This window comes from Macrobrachium rosenbergii, chromosome 22 (assembly GCF_040412425.1).
Source record: "Macrobrachium rosenbergii isolate ZJJX-2024 chromosome 22, ASM4041242v1, whole genome shotgun sequence".
Taxonomy (NCBI): Eukaryota; Metazoa; Arthropoda; class Malacostraca; order Decapoda; family Palaemonidae; genus Macrobrachium; species Macrobrachium rosenbergii.
The window spans coordinates 34133020-34153390 of record NC_089762.1 but is presented as its reverse complement, the minus strand read 5'-3'; the positions used below and the strand labels follow the sequence as shown (position 1 = coordinate 34153390).

At 34.5% G+C, this 20371-nt stretch overlaps 2 protein-coding genes across 2 annotated transcripts in view; both read right to left on the bottom strand.

The window, feature by feature from the left end:
* The window catches only part of Isha (Insulator su(Hw) mRNA adaptor), a 116764-nt gene extending 101124 nt beyond the window's left edge, over positions 1–15640 (bottom strand). The window contains exon 1 of the mRNA XM_067124613.1: positions 15538–15640. The gene's annotated coding sequence lies outside the window, so the exon portion shown is untranslated. The remainder of the gene's footprint in view (positions 1–15537) is intronic.
* On the bottom strand, positions 10910–12230 carry LOC136850458 (zinc finger BED domain-containing protein 5-like). The gene is made up of 2 exons (XM_067124034.1): positions 11886–12230; positions 10910–11374 (listed from the first exon to the last, which is right to left on the bottom strand). The coding sequence occupies exons 1-2, from the start codon at positions 12228–12230 to the stop codon at positions 10910–10912; spliced, it is 810 nt and encodes a 269-aa protein (XP_066980135.1).
* Positions 15641–20371: the final 4731 nt, after the last annotated feature.

Genomic DNA, 20371 nt, shown 5'->3' with positions numbered 1-20371 from the left:
ACATTACGAAAATAAGTACGAAATTGTTATGCAACTTTTATTTTAGATACCTGTTGCGATAAAGGAGTGAAGACATTATGCAATAAAAGTGACTGATAGAAAGAATGACCTAAGAATGCCCTTTTTTTTTACTTGTTATATCTCTTTTGAATCCATCAAATCAAATTTGAAAATATTGAATTCAAATTTAATGTATTCATATATGACTAAAACCAACCATACTCATAAATATACTCAGTTTGAGGTTTAAAAAAATTGTTAACGGTTTTTTTTCTGTCCCCATAAAATTAAACTGGTTCATTAAAAGTATATTAACATAAATAGCAAAAAAAAAAAAATTCCGATGTTCAATAATACAAACAAAAATTAACGAAATAATATTAACAAAAGCCCAAGACTCACTTCTACGTGAAATTATGAGAGATTTAAAAGAGAAACTAAAGAATGTTATCAGGAGTCTTTGTTAATGTCTTTTGCTGTTCCATAGTAAATCCAATACCTGAATCAATCCAAGTCTTCTTTGAACTCTGTTGTACGAAATTTGCTTCAGTATCTAAGTGAGAGAGAGAGAGAGAGAGAGAGAGAGAGAGAGAGAGAGAGAGACCCTAGTTACTGAGAGAAAAAAATCGTGGATCCAACTGAGATATACGAAAATAACTGCAGCTTATGTAAATGATAGCGGTCACATGACTCGCTCCCATCCGAAGAGGTAAATAATCCACTGCAGCCGTCAAGAGCTCATTAGAGGGTGAGGAAAGGTCGGATGCCAGATGGTTGACGCTTTCCTGTTTTCACTTAAAAGTTTGTCAGTCGGGAATGTCGTGTTATCGCGTCTCCGTGTCGAAGCCTTTTGTTGAAAGCGTTTCTTGGGAATAATTTAAGATCAAACTAAATTGTTTTTACTACAGTGGATTCTTCTTACTTTATATTTATGTTTAAATGTCGAATAAATATTAGAACTCAGAAACGGTGAGTGATCTGAATATGCATGTGATGATAAGACCTTCTGATTAACAGATTTTGCGAGACGGTTGACCATTCGTTATGTCTTCAGTGGCTCTTTTTCTTCTTTTCCTCCTACTTGGCTGTCTTTACCTTTCACTCTTTTCTCCTGCTAAATATCTATATATATATATATATAGATATAAATATATATACAGGCATATATATAATATACATGTATACACATATATGAATGGGTGGGTGTGTGTGTGTGTGTGTGAGTACATATAAACTGAAAGTGAAACAGCAGGACGCAAGAGAAGACAATTTTATAGCCAAAATAGTTTGGCAATGTTGCTTTCCTTCTCTCAACTTAAGCAACACTCAGTAATTCATTCATACGCATTTTATTTAACGTCTTGCCGTTCAACCACTGGAAAATATCAAATCTATCGATTGTTAAAGTAACATAAGTTATTAGAATTGGAATGGAGAATTTAGACCAAATGTCAAGCGCTGAAACCCATGAGGTCAGTCAGCGCTGAAAACAATGTTGAAACAATTGTTGGGAGAGGGAGGAGAGTAAAATGGGAGAAAGAGAATATGAAGGGAGGTACAGTAAAAGGAATGAAAGGGGCTGAAGCTAGGGGCCGAAGGGACGCTGCGAAGAACAATAAGTAATACCTACATTGCACCGTGTGAGGCGCGCTGACGGCACTACCCCCAGCCCCTACAGAGAGAAGGACGATGTTAACCTTACGTGAATGGTATTCAAAATGTTAATTTCCCACCGCAGATGAAACAACAACCACCCACACCCACATACGCGCGCACACACACACACACACACACACACAAATTCCAAAAACAGTGCTTAGCAGATTAAACTTTTGGCTGACGTAATTTGGCGCCAATATTTCTCAACTGGTCTCGATATCACCGGACCGTTCTTTCGCTTTCACGCAAGACCTTGAGGATAGTTATATACTCAGTTCAATTCAGTTCTTAATCATGATACGTCATATATCTGTTATAAATGTGGAGGAATTTATATTTGCAGCCTCACGGAAAACTATTTGCTGTGACCTGAACGCTCGCCAAGAGAATGGGCATTGTAGGCGTAACATTGCATTGACAGTTCAAGGACAGTTGTACCTGGTTTCTGATTGCCCAAGAAATAAAGCTTGTTATAGACCGTATTTATCGAAAAATCGGGGAATAAGGGGGAGATTTTTTTCAGTGAAAAACTATTAGAAACATATACTCGCAATTATAAAAGACATATTACAGTATGAATGATATATATATATATATATATATATATATATATATATATATATATATATATATATATATATATATATATACTGTATATTATACATGTATATACATAGATAGAGAGTTATATGTGTATATATACATATGAAAATTTTAAATTAATAAAGGCTGCATCTCTTCCTAAATTATATATATATATATATATATATATATACATATATATATATATATATATATATATATATATATGTATACATATATATATATATATATATATATATATATATATATATATATATATATATATAGCTTAGTGTAAGGAGTCAGGAGTCAATCCACATTAAAATCATCAATAAAGGGAAGAGGACACGCACACAGATGTACAAGCTTAATGACGAAACGTTGGAATGGAATAAAGTCAGCTTGTACATCTGCGTGTGTCCTCTTCTGCTTTATTGATGAGTTTTTATATATATATATATATATATATATATATATATATATATATATATATATATATATATATATATATATATATATATATATATATATATATATATATATATGCGCGTGTGTACATATATGTGTTAATATCGTAAGCAATTATTTATAAATGCAAACAATCAACACGAAGAAATTACTTATAAATGCACACAATCAACACGAAAAAGGGGTGGCAAACAAGATACTTCTCCCGCTAAATAAACAAAACCGAGAATCGTCTCCTCTCTCCATTACAATAAGAACACTCATGACATCCCCATTCTCTCGGCCACACGTCATTTCGTACCAACTGCACGGGCTACTTTCACCCTGCAATCTCAATTTCGGGTACTTTATTAGCTGACCCTCACGGATCTGCAGTATGCTCTCTCTCTCTCTCTCTCTCTCTCTCTCTCTCTCTCTCTCTCTCTCTCTCTCTTGGCTGGCTATCAAGGTTCGTTCTCCTTCTTTCGCTTCTAATCCTTCTCCTTGTTCCCAGCCAAGGAAGATTCCTCTGTTAAGCATTTATCTCCCTTTCTTTTTTTTTTAGTTGCTCGTTACTACTTACTGCCTCCACGTGGTGGACATTTTTCCACGAGGAGAAAGTTCTCTCTGGCCATTTGTCTAACTGTGACTGGATTGAACTGGATCCCTTATTTCCGCTATTTCTTTGTCTATCTGTCACTGACTGAACTGTATTGAATTGGGTCCTTTGTTTCAGCCATTTATATATCTATCTATGATTGAATTGAATCCTTTATTTCAGCTATCTGTGATTGAATTGAACTGAATTCCTTATTTCAGCTATTTATAAGTCTATCTATGATTGAATTGAATCCTTTATTTCAGCTATCTGTGACTGAATTGAACTGAATCCCTTATTTCAGCTATTTATATGTCTATCTATGATTGAATTGAATCCTTTATTTCAACTATTTATATGTCTATCTAAGATTGAGTTGATGTCGTTATTCCAGCTATTTAAATATGTCTATCTGTGATTGGACTGAATCCTTTATTTCAGCTATCTGTGAATGAACTGAAACAAACTAAACTAGATCTTTTATTTCAGCTATTTATGTCTATCTATGACTGAATTGAATCTTTATTTCAGCTATTTATATGTCTATCTACGATTGAATTGAATCCTGTATTTCAGCTGTCTGTGACTGAATTAAAATGAATTGAACTGGATCCTTTATTTCAGCTATTTATATGTCTATCTATAATTGAATTGATTTTCTTATTTCAGCTATTTATATGTCTGTCTATGATCGAATTGAGTTGTTTATTTCAGTTATCTGTGACTGAACTGAAATTAATTGAACTGGATCCTTTATTTCAGCCATCTATATGTCTATCTATGACTGAATTGATTTCTTTATTTCATCTATCTGTGACTGAATTGAAATGAACTGAATCCTATATTTCAGCTATAAGCCATATACATTTAATAAGACTTTTCATATACGTATCTTTACAACAGGGCTTTACAGAGAATATTGCATAAATAGTAACGCATTTATTCAATGTAACTTCATATATATTAAAAACTTTCTTTCGAAATTTTGATAAATTACATCATGGATAATAATTACGATACTCTATGCGTGAATGGATGTGCCTTGTGGTTATCAGGATTATATAATTAAAGCATTTACTAAGGTGTACTGGGATCATATCTTTCCATCTTTAAAGTAAGTCAAATTATTACTCCTGTCAAATACGTCGACTCAAGTCGTCCCTGTTTTGACGGAATGGCGTTTTCCATTTTTAGTTCTCTTTAAAAGAAAACTATTGAGATGATTATTTTTCTGTCCATCCGTCCTCAGATCTTAAAAACTTCTGAGACTAGAGGGCTGCAAATTGGTGTGTTGATCATCCACCCTCCAATCATCAAACATACCAAATTGCAGCCCTCTAACTCAGTAGTTTTTATTTTATTTAAGGTTAAAGTTATCCATGATTGTAAGTAAGTTTTAGTTTTACCAGACCACTAGCTGATTAACAGCTCTCCTAGGGCTGGCCTGAAGGATTACACTTATTTTACGTGGCTAAGAACCAATTGGTTACTTAGCAACGGGACCCATGGAATCCGAACCACATTATAGCGAGAAATGAATTTCTATCACCAGAAATAAATTCCTCTAACTCTTCATGGAATCGAACTCCGGCCCATCGAATGACGGTCTGAAGCTCAACCAACTCGGCCAACAAAGGGCTACTATCCATGATTGTGCGTCTGGCACCGCTATAGGTGCCAACAACACAGGCCACCACCGGGCCGTGGCTGAAAGTTTCATGAGCCGCAGATGGGAATTTCATGGGCCGTGGCTGAGAGTTTCATATAGCATTATAAGCTGTACAGAAAGCTCGATTGCGCCGAAGAAACTTCGGCGCATTTTTTACTTGTTTTTAATGTATTTGAGTTTTCCAGTTGAAGTATCTCAGCTTTTGATACTCAATAACGATCGAAATTTCAGCTGTCTGCGTTGTCACATTTTCCAAAAAAATTCCACAAAAGATGAGCCAATTAGAAGCTCTAAATAACATCAGAATCTTATAAGTCCATTCTCTCAGAATGAGGAAAAAATTGGCTCAAGCTTAAACTAAGGACGAAGTAACCGAAACTTGGAGGAAGTTGTCCGTAGACTTCGCGAACATTGACTATCGCAACCGATGTCGCTGAGTCCTGGTCGAGATTCTTCGTTCTGGTGACATTTTCGCGACCTCTGGCTTTCCCCCGTCAGCTGCCTAACGGGATCATCTTTGTCTGGCATATCTTGCATCCGAAGTATATCTGCTGCTTGTTGATGACTATCATTTCTCTTCTAGCTTCGCCGCTTCTTGAAGAGGTGGGGTGATGCCTCGTCTTTTTTGAGAGGGACAACAGATAAGAAGACATCAAACGAACCCGTGTTTCTATATTCATGAAGGAAATGGGAACCAAGCAGATTCCTCTTATAATTCTCTCTCTCTCTCTCTCTCTCTCTCTCTCTCTCTCTCTAGTCTCTCTCCACTCCCGGCTTACGACCGAGGAACCAGCTTTTGATTCATTCCCCAGTTGGACAAGGAAATATAGTTTGGGCGCGTCTCTTGAAATACACTAGTGTTCTTATGCTGATCCATGTAGCGAATTGATTGCCTGGTGGCTGATCGATTGTTGTTGGTCACAGTTCGAGATATCTGTACACACACACACACACACACACACACACACACACATATATATATATATATATATATATATATATATATATATATATATATATATATATATATATAGAGAGAGAGAGAGAGAGAGAGAGAGAGAGAGAGAGAGAATAATGAACTGGAATAATCAGCGCTTCGTGTGTACAACTTAAATGAACTGGAGTTCCTCAACTAAGTAACCTTTACCGTAGTAGGCAACTTAAACCCCCTCTCCTCCTCTCTCTCTCTCTCTCTCTCTCTCTCTCTCTCTCTCTCTCTCTCTCTCTCTCTCTCTCTCTCTCAGACACACATACACACAAACACACAACAATACCAAACATTTACGCACTTTGCAATAAGTCCTCCCACACCCAAAACGATCACATGATCACAACCAACAGGCAAACCAAATAGAAAAAAAAGAGAACAATAATAAATAAAATAAAATAACAACACCATCTTTTCACAATATAACAACACAACAATGACGCTCCACAACACGCGCGCAAAAGGAAAGAGGGAGAGCGTTCATGAGCCACAAAAAAAGAAAAAAAAAAGTATGATTCCTCTGTCTCTCTCTCTCTCTCTCTCTCTCAACTAAGCCGTTGGCTTTCCCACATCCCTCCCGATATTCTCTCTCTCTCTCTCTCTCTCTCTCTCTCTCTCTCTCTCTCAGTAATATTGATCTCTCAACGGGTTTACCTTATTACGTGTTGCGATCACATGTCGGTCCCCGTGATCTGGAAGAGAGAGGGGTATGGGGAGGAGGAGGTGACCTGAGCAGCTCTTTGGATGGAGGGAGAGGCTCTGCTGTAACAAGAAGAAGAAGAAGAAGAAGAAGAAGAGAAGAAGAAGAAGGGAGACGGGAAAAGAGAAAAGGAATAAACAAATGAAAGGAGGAGGCACTAGTGATAGTAGAATGAAACTGTGGCAAGAAGAAGAAGGAGAAGAAGAAGAAGAAGAAGAGGTTACACGAGGAAAGAAAGAACGGTGACAGAGGAAAGAAAATGGGAGAAGGAGTAAGGAAACGAAAGGAGGAAAGGAGAAAAATGGATAAGGAAGTGGAAGAATAAGAGGAAAGAGGAAGAGATAGAATAAAAAAAAGACGGGAAATAAGAGAGATGGCAACGGGACGAAGTGGAAGGGTAGCAAAAAAATGCGATGTATAAGACAATAAGGAAAGACAGAATAAAAGTATATGGAAAATACATAGATAACAGATGGAGAAATAAGATGAATGAGAGGGAAGAATGAAACAAGTAAAAAATGTGCCGAAGTTTCTTCGTCTCAATCGAGTTTTCTGTACAGCCACTACAGCGTATAACCAAGGCCACCGAAAATAGGTCTATCTTTCGGTGGTCTCCGTATAATATTGTGTGAGCCGCGGCCCATGAAACTTTAACCACTGCCCAGTGGTGGCCTATCCTATATCGTTGCCAGAAGCACGATTATGGCAAAGTTTAACCTTAAATGAAATAGAAACTACTGAGGCTAGAGGGTTGCACTTTGGTATGTTTGATGATTGGAGGGTGGATGATCAACATACCAATTTGTACCCCTCTCGCCTCAGTAGTTTTTCAGATCTGAGGGCGGACAGAAAAAGTGCGGACAGAAAAAAGTGCGGACGGGCAGACAAAGCCGGCACAATAGTTTTCTTTTACAGAAAACTAAAAAGTCTTCCTATAATTATTTTAAGTATTTCAAGACCTGTGGTCGTTATCAAATTATTTATAATGGATTCAATTGTTTTTCGACATTGTTTCAGATTCAGGGTGAATGACACTACTTATGTAACTGATAATAAGAATTCTCATAACAGAGTAAAAAATCTCGAGTAATATATAAATAAAATACAAGCGTATCACCAGCGGTCTAACTTAATCTTAAGAGGCACTTTGTAAAAAGTGCTTAAGCTTCTGAGAACCTACAGATAAAATGCATCAATATATCACTGTGGATTTCTTTACCACAGAATTTTTCGACATATTATGATGTATTCACGTTGATAATAATAATAATAATAATAATAATAATAATAATAATAATAATAATAATAATAATAATAACCACTCACAGTAATCTTCTTCGTTTTAACATGCTTTTTCCCATTTTTATATGGGGTAAGCACGACGCCTTCTTTTTGAGGGACTTTGATTTGGCGTTGGGGTAGGCCGTAATCTCGATCGGCTGCCCTGCCTGACATCGCTTAGACCCCGGTAACGAATGTGTGCATGTATCGTACCAAATCCCCAGCTCCCTTTCTCCCAGCAGCGAGGAGAAGTGGGCGGTTAGGTCGACAGTTCGAGACGTGTAACCATTCACAGTAATAGTAGTCGTTAATCTGTACAGCTTACTGCAATACTGTGTATACTGTATATGCGCCACGAGGAAATTGAAAAAATGGTGTACAAGGTCTTTCACCTTTACTCTTAAGGCATTTTAAAGCAAACCTTAAAATGCTTTGGGTTGAGGGGAAGAGATATTGCACACCATTGTTTCATTTTCTTCGTGGTCATGTACTCTGTGTGTCACGTCACTTTGCTGTTCTCGTGATAAAAGTTAAATATACCTTGGTTTTACCATACCACTGAGCTGATTAACAGCTCTCCTAGGGCTGGCCCGAAGGTTTAGACTTATTTTACGAGGCTAAGAACCAGTTGGTTACTTAGCAACGGGACCTACAGCTTATTGTGGAATCCGAACCACATCATAGCGAGAAATGAATTTCTATCACCAGGAATAAATTCCTCTAACTCTTCATTAGCCGGCCGGAGACCCGAACTCGGGCCTACCGAGTGCTAGCCCACAACTCTTTCGACTCGCCTAACGAGGAACTTGTTCTCGTGATAGGAGTTATATATATATATATATATATATATATATATATATATATATATATATATATATATATATATATATATATATATATATATAACTTCTGTCACGGGGATGACAATGTGATATAAAATATAAACAGAGTTTATAATATAGGATATTTTTGTCATTAATGCACACGTGACTTGTATACACACACACACCCAAAGGAAATTATTTATAAGTGCATCTGTCCCAGTCAGGATTCGAATATGTCTTTTTGGGTTTGATACTGAGGTGACAAGGATGGACACAAGACACAGATTCGATTCCTGGCCGGGACACATACATTAATCAAGAATAGTAAAGTTAAAGTTATAGCGGTAAATGGAACCAGTAATGAATATCAATGTGCATGGTGCAAAAAAATGGTAGCAGTTGAATTGTAAAAGTATTTTGGAGTATAATATAAAATAGCAGGATAAGAGACGAGAAGAAAATAGAACAGGTTCAACAAAGAAGGTAGCAAGGCGTGTGGAAAAAATTGGTAAAAATATTAGGGGTCTGAAGATGGCAATGAGATAAAGTATGAAGAGATAGTTCAGTCAACTCTTCTTTACTGAAGTGAAGTGTGGATACTGAATGAAAGACAAGAAGACTGAAGCAGATGTTATTCAATATTTGTAAGGAATATGTGATAAAAGACCTGAAACGAAGAGTTGTGGAGATTCGTAAAAGTGGTAGAAGTTTAGTGTAGGTGCAAGGATAGACCATAATGTATGATTGTCTGGTCATGCGGAAAGAATGAGAGATTAGAGATGAATGGCTTAGTGTGTAGGGATTATGAAGTACTTAAGATGGGTACTCAGTGTAGAAAAAGATGCAGCATATGTTATGGAGGTTTTGACATGAAGCAGGGTAATGTAGATATATATATATATATATATATATATATATATATATATATATATATATATATATATATATATATATATATATATATATATATATATATATATATATATATATATATATATATATGAAATATAAGCCCATAAAACACTATTTAAAATTGAAACCATATATGCACTTGTTTCTGTGCCCCTGTTCATATATCGACAGGTGGAAAGTTACAATGGTATATATACAAAACATGAAGGTGTATATATTTTAACTTCCCTTCCATCTCCATATTCTACAGTGAACATGCACAGAAACAAGTGCCTATAAATATAGTTTCAAATGTTTAAATAGTGTTTTATGGGCCTTCTTATTTTCATATTACATAGTATTATTATATATATATATATATATATATATATATATATATATATATATATATATATATATATATATATATATATATATATATATATATATATATATATATATAGATATTCATACATACACACACACACACAGACACACACATATATATATATATATATATATATATATATATATATATATATATATATATATATATATATATATATATATAAATATTTATATAACTCACAATAAAAAATCCATAACTCACAATAAAAATCCATGACTACGTAATGCCTTCGCATAACATAGACTTATAAGAAATTCATATCCTTCTTAAAATAACCTGAATAACAATGGCCAATAACCTTCACATTCTGCTGAATTGCGAGGAACATGATGAAAGTGCATGATTTCCCTCGCATCGAATATAGATTAACCTGGTCTTTATGTGCTTTCACGAGAGCATTGCCTGTCCAATACGTAGGCATAGACCAGTGGTTCCCAACCTTTTCTGGTTTCAGGCACCCTTGGCAAGCCTTTCAAAAGTTCCCGGCACCCTTATAAGGAAATATATATTTAAAATTTCCGTAGTTTTTTTTTTTTTTTTCATTTCGACAGTTTGCATGCAACAACACCTTATACCTAGAATCCTAGATGATATGAAAATACTCTTTACAACTGATCCTGCTATAATAAAAAATAGTATTACGATACAAATATGTAATTGTGACAAGTTTTACAGTAGTTGCACAATATATTCAAGTAATTACAGTGTTTATGATACAAGACAAACACACAAATAGACCACAGTGAACCATGCATGTGTACTCAGTGTGAAACTTGTGATTGATGCTTGGAACGCAAACTCTTGATATCAGGTCTTATCGTTGATAATGCCACCCGCATATCGTCCTCTAGTGAAAGAAGCCTACTCGCACAGATACGATGTGGACAAGGGCAAAAGTAGAGAAATAGCTTTCTTAGCCAAATTAGGATATTCCCCCAATGTTCCATGCCAAAAAGCTGCCAGTGTCACGTCATTCTTCTCAAATTTGACTTTCAGTGTTGAATCAGCAGACATATCAAGAAATTCGTCACGTTCTATTGCCGTGAAGCCCAGCTCTTCAGCCATGTCAGCCAGTTTGAAGGGTGATACAATCCAATCGAGTTTCTCCGTAGAAAGCGACGGAAAATAATTATCAACTGCTTCTCTCAGCTGTTCCAAGCGATTAAGAATCAGATTTTTTACAGTTCCAAGACCGTTAAATCCTGGTTGTTGAAGAGAAGGGAAGTTTGACACATCGTCTTTCTGAACAGCCGACTTCCATGATTTCAGCTTTCTCTGGAAACCTTTCATCTTGTTAACTGATGTTACAATTCCCTCAAGTCTCCCCTGCATTGAGAGATTTAGTTCATTCAGCTTCATGAAAATGTCTGCCAAATATGACAGCTTCAAACACCAAGTATGATTTTCAAGCAGCTTTATGAATATATCATGTCTCTCCTCTCGGAAAAAGGCTTTTAATTCTTCTTTGAGTTCAAGAACGCGGTTCAGTATACGGCCTCTTGATAACCACCTTATGTCAGTATGCAAAATCAGTGAAATATGAGCCCCACCCATTTCTTGACACATCTTTTGAAAAAGTCTTTTTTCCAGTAGCCTGGATTTGATGAAATTAACCATTGACAGCCTGGTTTAAAACCGCAGTCAACTCTTCTCCACATGTCTTGGCTACTAACGCCTCTCTGTGTAGGAAGCAGTGAGTTGTAATTATAGATGGATTTTCTTTCAATGCTCTGGTGATGAAGCCTTTGTACTTCCCTATCATCTATGGTGCACCATCAGTACATATGCCACAACAATAATTCCATGAAAGACCATGTTCAGTGAGATACGAATTTACAGATGCAAAGATACCCTCTCCAGTGGTTGTAATCTGTAATTCTTTGCAAAACATAAACTGTTCCACAATATCCTTGTCAATGAATTTGCAAAACCCAAGTAGTTGGCATTTTCCAGCTATGCCAGTACTCTCATCTACTTGCAGTGCGAATTTTCTTTTTGATTTTATCTGCTTCACAACTTCTTCATTAATATCTGTTGACATTTCAGATATCCTACGGCTGATTGTGTTATTGGAAAGAGGTACTTTCGAAATCTGTTCTTGAGCTTCTTTGCCAAGCATTGTTTCTACAATTATGTTGCATGCAGGGTCAATGATTTCTTCACCACTTGTATGAGGCTTCATTTTCTTTGCTATCCGCTCTTACTTTGCCCTTCTAACAAATGAGAAAAATATGCCATGTCCTTCTGTGACACAAAAGGTTGTCTTCTATTAAGGTGTCGCTTGAGCTTACTAGGTACCATGGCCTCATTGCTGAGTGAAGCTCCACAAACTAAACACACAGGGCGCGGATTATCTTCATCATTGTTTGAAGTAAAACCATATGCTAAACAGGCATCAATATATGTTTCCCCTTTTCGCAATTTGATTCAGCTGTACCAGATGGACGGGTGGGATGAGGTGGGGTGGAGAAGGACCCTCCGCTATCTCGGTAGTCCCCTCCCTCCCTCCCCATCTCCCGCCAAGAGAGAGTGACATTAGTGCAATTTTGCAATTTTTTCCCCGGAATTTTGGCGGCACCCCCAAAAGATCTCATGGCACCCCTTGGTGCCGCGGCACACCGGTTGGGAACCACTGGATAGACATTTGCCTGCGAGCTTAGAACCTTTTGTACAGTCACGGGAGTCCTTGGGAATGTAATTACGCAGCCTTGAGCTGTGTTTCAGCATTGATTAAAACTCTCTTCATTAAAATGTCCTTCACTCACTTAGATAGAAGAAGACACGTAATTAGGACGACCGGATGCATGAGTGTGTGTGTGTACGCATGCGTGGTCTTGCATGCCTAAGATCTTGCAAAGTTTCATCGACTCATTATTTCTATTTCTACTTGATAAATGGGCTCAGCGTAGTCACGTGTCCTTCGCACAAGTAAATCGTAAGACACGAAGAAAGAAAGTAAGGAATGTTATAAAGAATGAAAGAAGGTTACGTGGAATTTCTTTAGAAGGTCAGACATTCATAAAGGATTTCCCCAGTGAGGTTCAAGGATCTCGGATACGTGGCTACTGCCACTATCTACCTGTCTATCTTATTCTTCTTTTCCCAAGTGCGTTTAAATCGTCATCTTCAAGTCATCCCTCGATCATCAGAGAGAGAGAGAGAGAGAGAGAGAGAGAGAGAGAGAGAGAGAGAGAGAGAGAGAGAGAGAGAGAGAGAGAATTAATTCATCTGAAAACTTGAAAACTTGAATCCTAGCCAATGGAATATATTAGTGCCACGAAAACTTAAGTGTAAAGGCGTATATTTTATTCCTTCAGGGACCTTGTAACAGGGCAAGGCCATTTCGAGTTAACTGGTTTAATCAGTTCTTCAATTCTCCATCTTCTTCGCTCCCAAAATCTGTAATTTTTCTTCTTTGATCTTACTTTGGTGTTCATTTCTCTCGTGGTTATTCTCCCCGTATTGTAATTTATTTGAGTGAACTTGGATTTAATTTTTAAACTGCATCGGTCTTATTTATTATTTAGTTGCGTCCAGATTCAGGATAGTTTCTTCTTTTTTTTTTTTTTTTTTTTGGGGGAGGGTAACTAAAATGAAAATGTCTGAACATCAGGGCCTACTGCAGACTCACTCAGACTTATTAAAGAAATGAAGATACACACGTTAAAAATAGACTTATTTTTTGGGTGTCTATGTATATAATATATATATATATATATATATATATATATATATATATATATATATATATATATATATATATATATATATATATATATATATATATATATATATATATATATATACATATATATGTATATATATATATATATATATATATGTATATATATATATATAAATATATATATATATATATATATATATATATATATATATATACATGTGTGTATATATATATATATATATATATATATATATATACATATATATAAAAACCCAAAAAATATGTCTATTTTTAACGTGTGTATCTAACCATCGTAGAACTTAGATAATTAATAAGCGAGTGAGTATAAAGGGTCGCTATATCAGAATCACTTTATCTCTCTGGGCCTGACCAATAAAATTAAACAATCAATGAATGTCACATGTTAGTGGCCTGTAAGCGTCCGTGACTTTCTTATGAAGCGTAGGCATGGGGCCTCAAACCACAAATCAATGCCCACAGAGGAAAGGTCACGCGATGTGGCTTCAAGACCCATGAAAGCTTAGCATATGTTGCTATGGGTCACAATAAGACCAATTAAGGCAATGGAATAAGCACCTCCAAGAGAGTATGTCCACTTGGAACTTTGTTTGACGTTAGTTAATCAGTACTGTCATAACCTTATCAAAACACCTGAATAGTTTATTCAAATCTCCATATCGATTACCAAGGGGATGGTGAAATATTGATGACGTCACCGTGGTTTTGCATCTAAGGTGGTGACGTCAGCATCGTTCTGGTGATGTACTATTAAAAGAAAAGTCGCCGGTGTGGTTCCGTAGCTACAGGACAGCCATTAGAGAGCAACGAAGGGGTGTCATGATACTTGGATACATCACATCTCGTCCAGAAATGGAATAAGGAAAATTCCGTATCATTCGCTCTCACAAAGTATTTTATATAATATTGCCTCCTGAAGTTTACTGGTGCTTATGGAGTCTAAAACATAAACTGCCCCATATGATACGGGACTTCCTAATGAGTCTAGAAGCATAAAACGGGAAATGAGACTACCCATACACCCTTCGAAGCTCTCAATAACAGCATGTCACCGTAACCATATTCATCAGATCTCGTCATCTATTTATAAAACATCGATTGTACCCGAGATTCACACCGCAGTGCAACCTCAAGGATACTCTTTTTTAGCTATGACGTCATATTGCGGAGTTTTGCGCTACTCCCTGGAGTGGAAAACTACTGCAACTCACGCTCTCGGTCTAGAAAGCTTCTTCTAGACCGTGCTCACGCTACAAGTAAGGAAGGTTTGGTTCGCTTGAATCGATTTGCTGAATTGTTATAGTTTCGCTTCCGAGCACACCGATTGACAGATAAGAATTAAGCAAGAGAGAAATAGACATTAGAGGGTTAAGAGGTTACCTGAAGATAACTATAGGTCAACTTCATGCACTCAATACAAAACTCTTGAAATAAAATGGTGATGGAACTGAGCTCTCTTTCATAAACAATACATGTAAGCTTTGTAAGATTTTTAACAAACATATAACATAATCTAAGCACACACATATATATGATATATATATATATATATATATATATATATATATATATATATATATATATATATGTATACATATATATATATATATATGCATACACATATATTATATATATATATATATATATATATATATATATATATATATATATATATATATATATATATATATATATGTGTGTGTGTGTGTGGGAGGGTTGTGTGCACGCCTGTATCGTATGTATACCGAAACTCTTTAATACTCACATATTACTCCTGCCCTCCCACGGAAATGATGTGCTTACGCCATACTTAGATAAAATTTCAATCAGCAATCATCAGTTGTAAGCTCAGTCTCAAGACAAGTCACCTGTAAGATAAAGCTGTTTGAAATCAATGACAAATATGAATACCATTGAGATAATAATAATAATAATAATAATAATAATAATAATAATAATAATAATAATAATAATAATAATAATAATATCCCGTAGATAACTTTATCTGACTCTTGCCTTGGACAAAAACAAGACCAAAGAGATGAAAAATAAAAACTGAAATCTACTGATAAGTGGTAATAAACACAGCGGGATTAGAAATCTTGTTTAAAGTAGGACAGTCAAGCGTTTAAACCTGTTAGTGGAAAAACATTTTCCTTCGAGCAATTTCATAACTGTGCAGAATAATTACTATGAATATAACATAACAGTGCAGAATGATTACTATAAATATGACATAACTGTGCAGAATAATTACTATGAATATAACATAACTGCGCAGAATAATTCCTATAAATATGACATAAATGTGCAAAATAATTACTGTGAATATGCCATAACGGTGCAGGATAATTACTATGAAAATGACATAACTGTGCAGAATAATTACTATGAAAATAACATAACTGTGCAGAATAATTACTACAAATATGCCATAACTGTGCAGAATAATTACTATGAAAATGAAATAACTGTGCAGAATAATTACTATGAATATAACATAACTGTGCAGAATAATTACTATGAAAATGACATAACTGTGCAGAATAATTACTATGAATATAACATAACTGTGCAGAATAATTCCTATGAAAATGACATAACTGCAGAATAATTACTATGAATATAACATAACTGTGCAGAATAATTATTATGAATATGACAACTGTGCAGAATAACTGCTATAAATACAAGGCAGTTCATAGAGGCCACGAATGTCACACATGTCTACTGACTTGCAGAAGAATCTCTGAAAGATTAAATTTTGTCCTTGATTGGACATTGAAATTGGAACGAGGCTAAGTCGGGGGAGGTTGGGACAAGGGGTCGTTAAGAACATTTAGTAACATCCCCAGTGAACTGTAAGGAATAACGTGAGCGATATATATATATATATATATATATATATATATATATATATATATATATATATATATATATATATATATATATATATATATATGAATATATATTATATCATCGTTTTTGCTCATTGTTCAGTTTGTTTTCATATAAAGACAAGCATTATAAGGACTATGATAGTTGAACATCAAAGTGCAAGGTCTTTTGTCTTTAATCTAAAACAAACTACGAGCAATAAGCAAAACGATTGTGAATAAGACTCGATTTTTTAAATATAAAATAAAAAGAAAAAGTTAAAAAAGTATACGAAAAGTTTATGCATACAAAGGTCATCGTGACATCTGAGATTAGTGTTCAGATGGGGAACAGCTGTTTACTGGACTGACTCAGGTACTGGATTAACCAGGTACAGGCCAAGGAGAATAACAAGAATTACTGATCATTTTCAGTTTCTCTTTTTCTTTTAAGTCTCCTTCGTACATCTTGAGAGGGATGGGGTCAAGCAAGGTCTAGAGAAATGTATTCTCTAGACCTTGGGGTCAAGGGCATATAGCTCTGGACTTGAATTCATATTCCTTTTTTTTTTTGTCAGCTGCATAATGTAGATTCTAAGAGGTTTTTAGAGAAAATATCATTAAAACCTTGTTATTATATTACTGCTTAATTCTTTGTCATTTTTCACTTAGAGTGTAAAAAGAGCATTATTTTTAGGCTAGTTCTAAATGAATACTGTGCTGATGTCATATGAAATTTCATTTCTTACTCGTTCGTACCCAATAATTTAATGACAGCCCATAATTGGGATTTTATTAACTATCTTGATACTCTATTGAGTATAATTTCTTATAGGCAAGTTTTTACAGCGTTGTTACATGAAAAAAAATTACATTTACTTAGACTTTTTTCAACACTGATTTGAAGGATTTATAACCGATGAATGAGGCAAACAAAGGATGTTCTTAGGTAATTCTGTGTTCCTGTTACTTTAGTGCGAGAATGTCTTCACAACTTTATTGTATCAGGTATCCACAATACGAGCCGTATAATACAATTCCCATAACTGGTTTTGCAATGGTGTGTAGTTCCTTATCCAAGGATACAAGACTGGCAATTACAGAAATATTAACAGCTACATTAAGAAGCATAAAGAGATGTTTACATTGATATGTTATCATGAAGGACAATCTCCAAAAGTTAAATTATTTGTTGATTTTTCTATTTATACTAAATTTATACTAAAAAGGTTCATATAGTATAATATCAATGTCTAAAAACGTGCAAGCAACTATCTTTTATGTTTCCAGCCTCAATTTGATAATGGGATTTATTTTTTCCGCTTTCCTAAAAGACTATTTACATCTACTTCTTCAGGTATAGTAGCAATAATGTCATCTACATGTCAGTACCACAGCACAGGTATTTGAATAACCACAGGAACATTGTGCCTTGAAAGTGTGTTGCAATAACACAAAAGCGCTTGGTACTTTTATTTTTCCTGTGGCCTCAGCTGAATTTATTGTCACACGCTATTAAGTGACATATAAGCATAGGAACATAAGTTTTTACTCCAAATTTAGAAATAGAGGGTAACCCACTGTCAGAGCAAGCATCCTTTCACAGAGTTTCCTATCAAATATGATCATCCAATCTCCTTTGATCACAAAATTCATACGAAATCAATCCAATCTACTTCCTTTTGAAATCATCTAATATTAACTGCTGTAAACAGAGAACATACATCAAAGCTCACTCTTAATCTAAGGTTATAGGCCTCAGCACCCCTGACCCCATTCAGGACAAATATTCAAAGGAGATTTAAAAGGGCAAACTAAAGATTGTCAGCAATTCTCGGTAATATCCTCGGCCCCTCCCTCTTTAACCTTGTACCTGGGTTAATCCATGACAGCTGTCCTTCATCTGAAAACCAGCCTCTAATGGAATGGCCTTTGTATGCATACGTACAACTGGTTTATAACAGAATGGCCTTTGTATGCATACATCTGGTTTATACTCCTTCAATTTTATGTAATTATTTATTATTACACTTGTAAATGAGAGTCTTCTTTGCGATGTTTATGTCTGCGAGCAGTGCGCTTGAGAATGCCTTAGAGTGAAGGCATATGAGCTTGCATTCAGGCAGTCAGTTGTTCTCGAGGCTGTCGCCTTAGCTCACGTGTTATATATCATGTTTCAATTCTCGTGATAGACGTTATACACACATACACACACACACACACACACACACATATATATATATATATATATATATATATATATATATATATATATATATATATATATATATATATATATATATATATTTAATGTGTTTGTGCATTAATGTACACACATATGTTATACATATATATAATATATGTATAATATATACAGTATAAAATTTACTTATTTATTTATTTGTCTGCGCGCGTGCGTATTGCTGTTGCTGCTCTTTGTAGAAGACTGCCCAGTCTACAGCAAAATAGTACCGCTTTCCTTTGTTTTGATTTGATTTGCTTGACTGGTAGATATTTTGTAGTTTGCTTAGTATTTGCATCGGTTTATGTAGCTTCATAGAGTGAAAAACAGATTTACGGCAAGATACTGTTGCAAGTCACGGTTTTCATGAAAGTCGGGCGACAGAAAAAAAGAACAAAGTTAAAATCACAAGTTAAAACGTAATATAAAAAAAATAACGGGAGAATTGTCATAAATCAAAGGAATTAACAAATGACTTCCTGCGAGATAAACAGAAGCAAAAATGAGACTCCAAAGTTAAGATATGAAGCGTAAGATTAAATCGCTGATACACCCGTTTCTAGATATTACCTGATATGCATTATTTGTGGAAGAGGGTTCCTCACACGATCTGCACAGCTGCGTGAGGAGAAGGTCAGTGACCTCTCTCCCAAACAAACAGTGACTGACTGAAATAGCTTCACAGAGTGAAAGGATATATATATATATATATATATATATATATATATATATATATACATATACTGTATATATATATATATATATATATATATATATATATATATATACATGTGTGTATATATATACATATATATATATATATATATATACCAAAAGGACCGTGATACACACACATACATATATATATATATAAATATACATATATATATATATATATATATATATATATATATATATATATATATATATATATATATATATATATATATATATATATACTAAAAGGAGCCCATAAATATGCAAAAGGGTAGAAAGTTAGTGCTAAATATTTCGGAGACAATTGTCTCCCTCAACGGGCAGGTAATGAATATAATATATATATATATATATATATATATATATATATATATATATATATATATATAAAATCATGAAGCTACAAATGTCGTTTAATATCAAAATCATTAGTAGTTTTATAATTGTATATAAATCATAGTGTGATAAAAATTTCTTATATATATATATATATATATATATAAATATTATTATATATATATATATATATATATATATATATATATATATATATATATATATATATATATATATATATATATATATATATGTGTGTGTGTGTGTGTGTATGTATATATTGTAATCGGTGCCCGGTTGCCACAAATAAAACTGATGATGATTACGGGCAGATGAACGTCTTAAAAATATTGATAGTTACGGACATAATATTCAAGTGAAATGCTCAAACTGGAATGAAAAACAGGGAGATACTCAGATACTGTTTT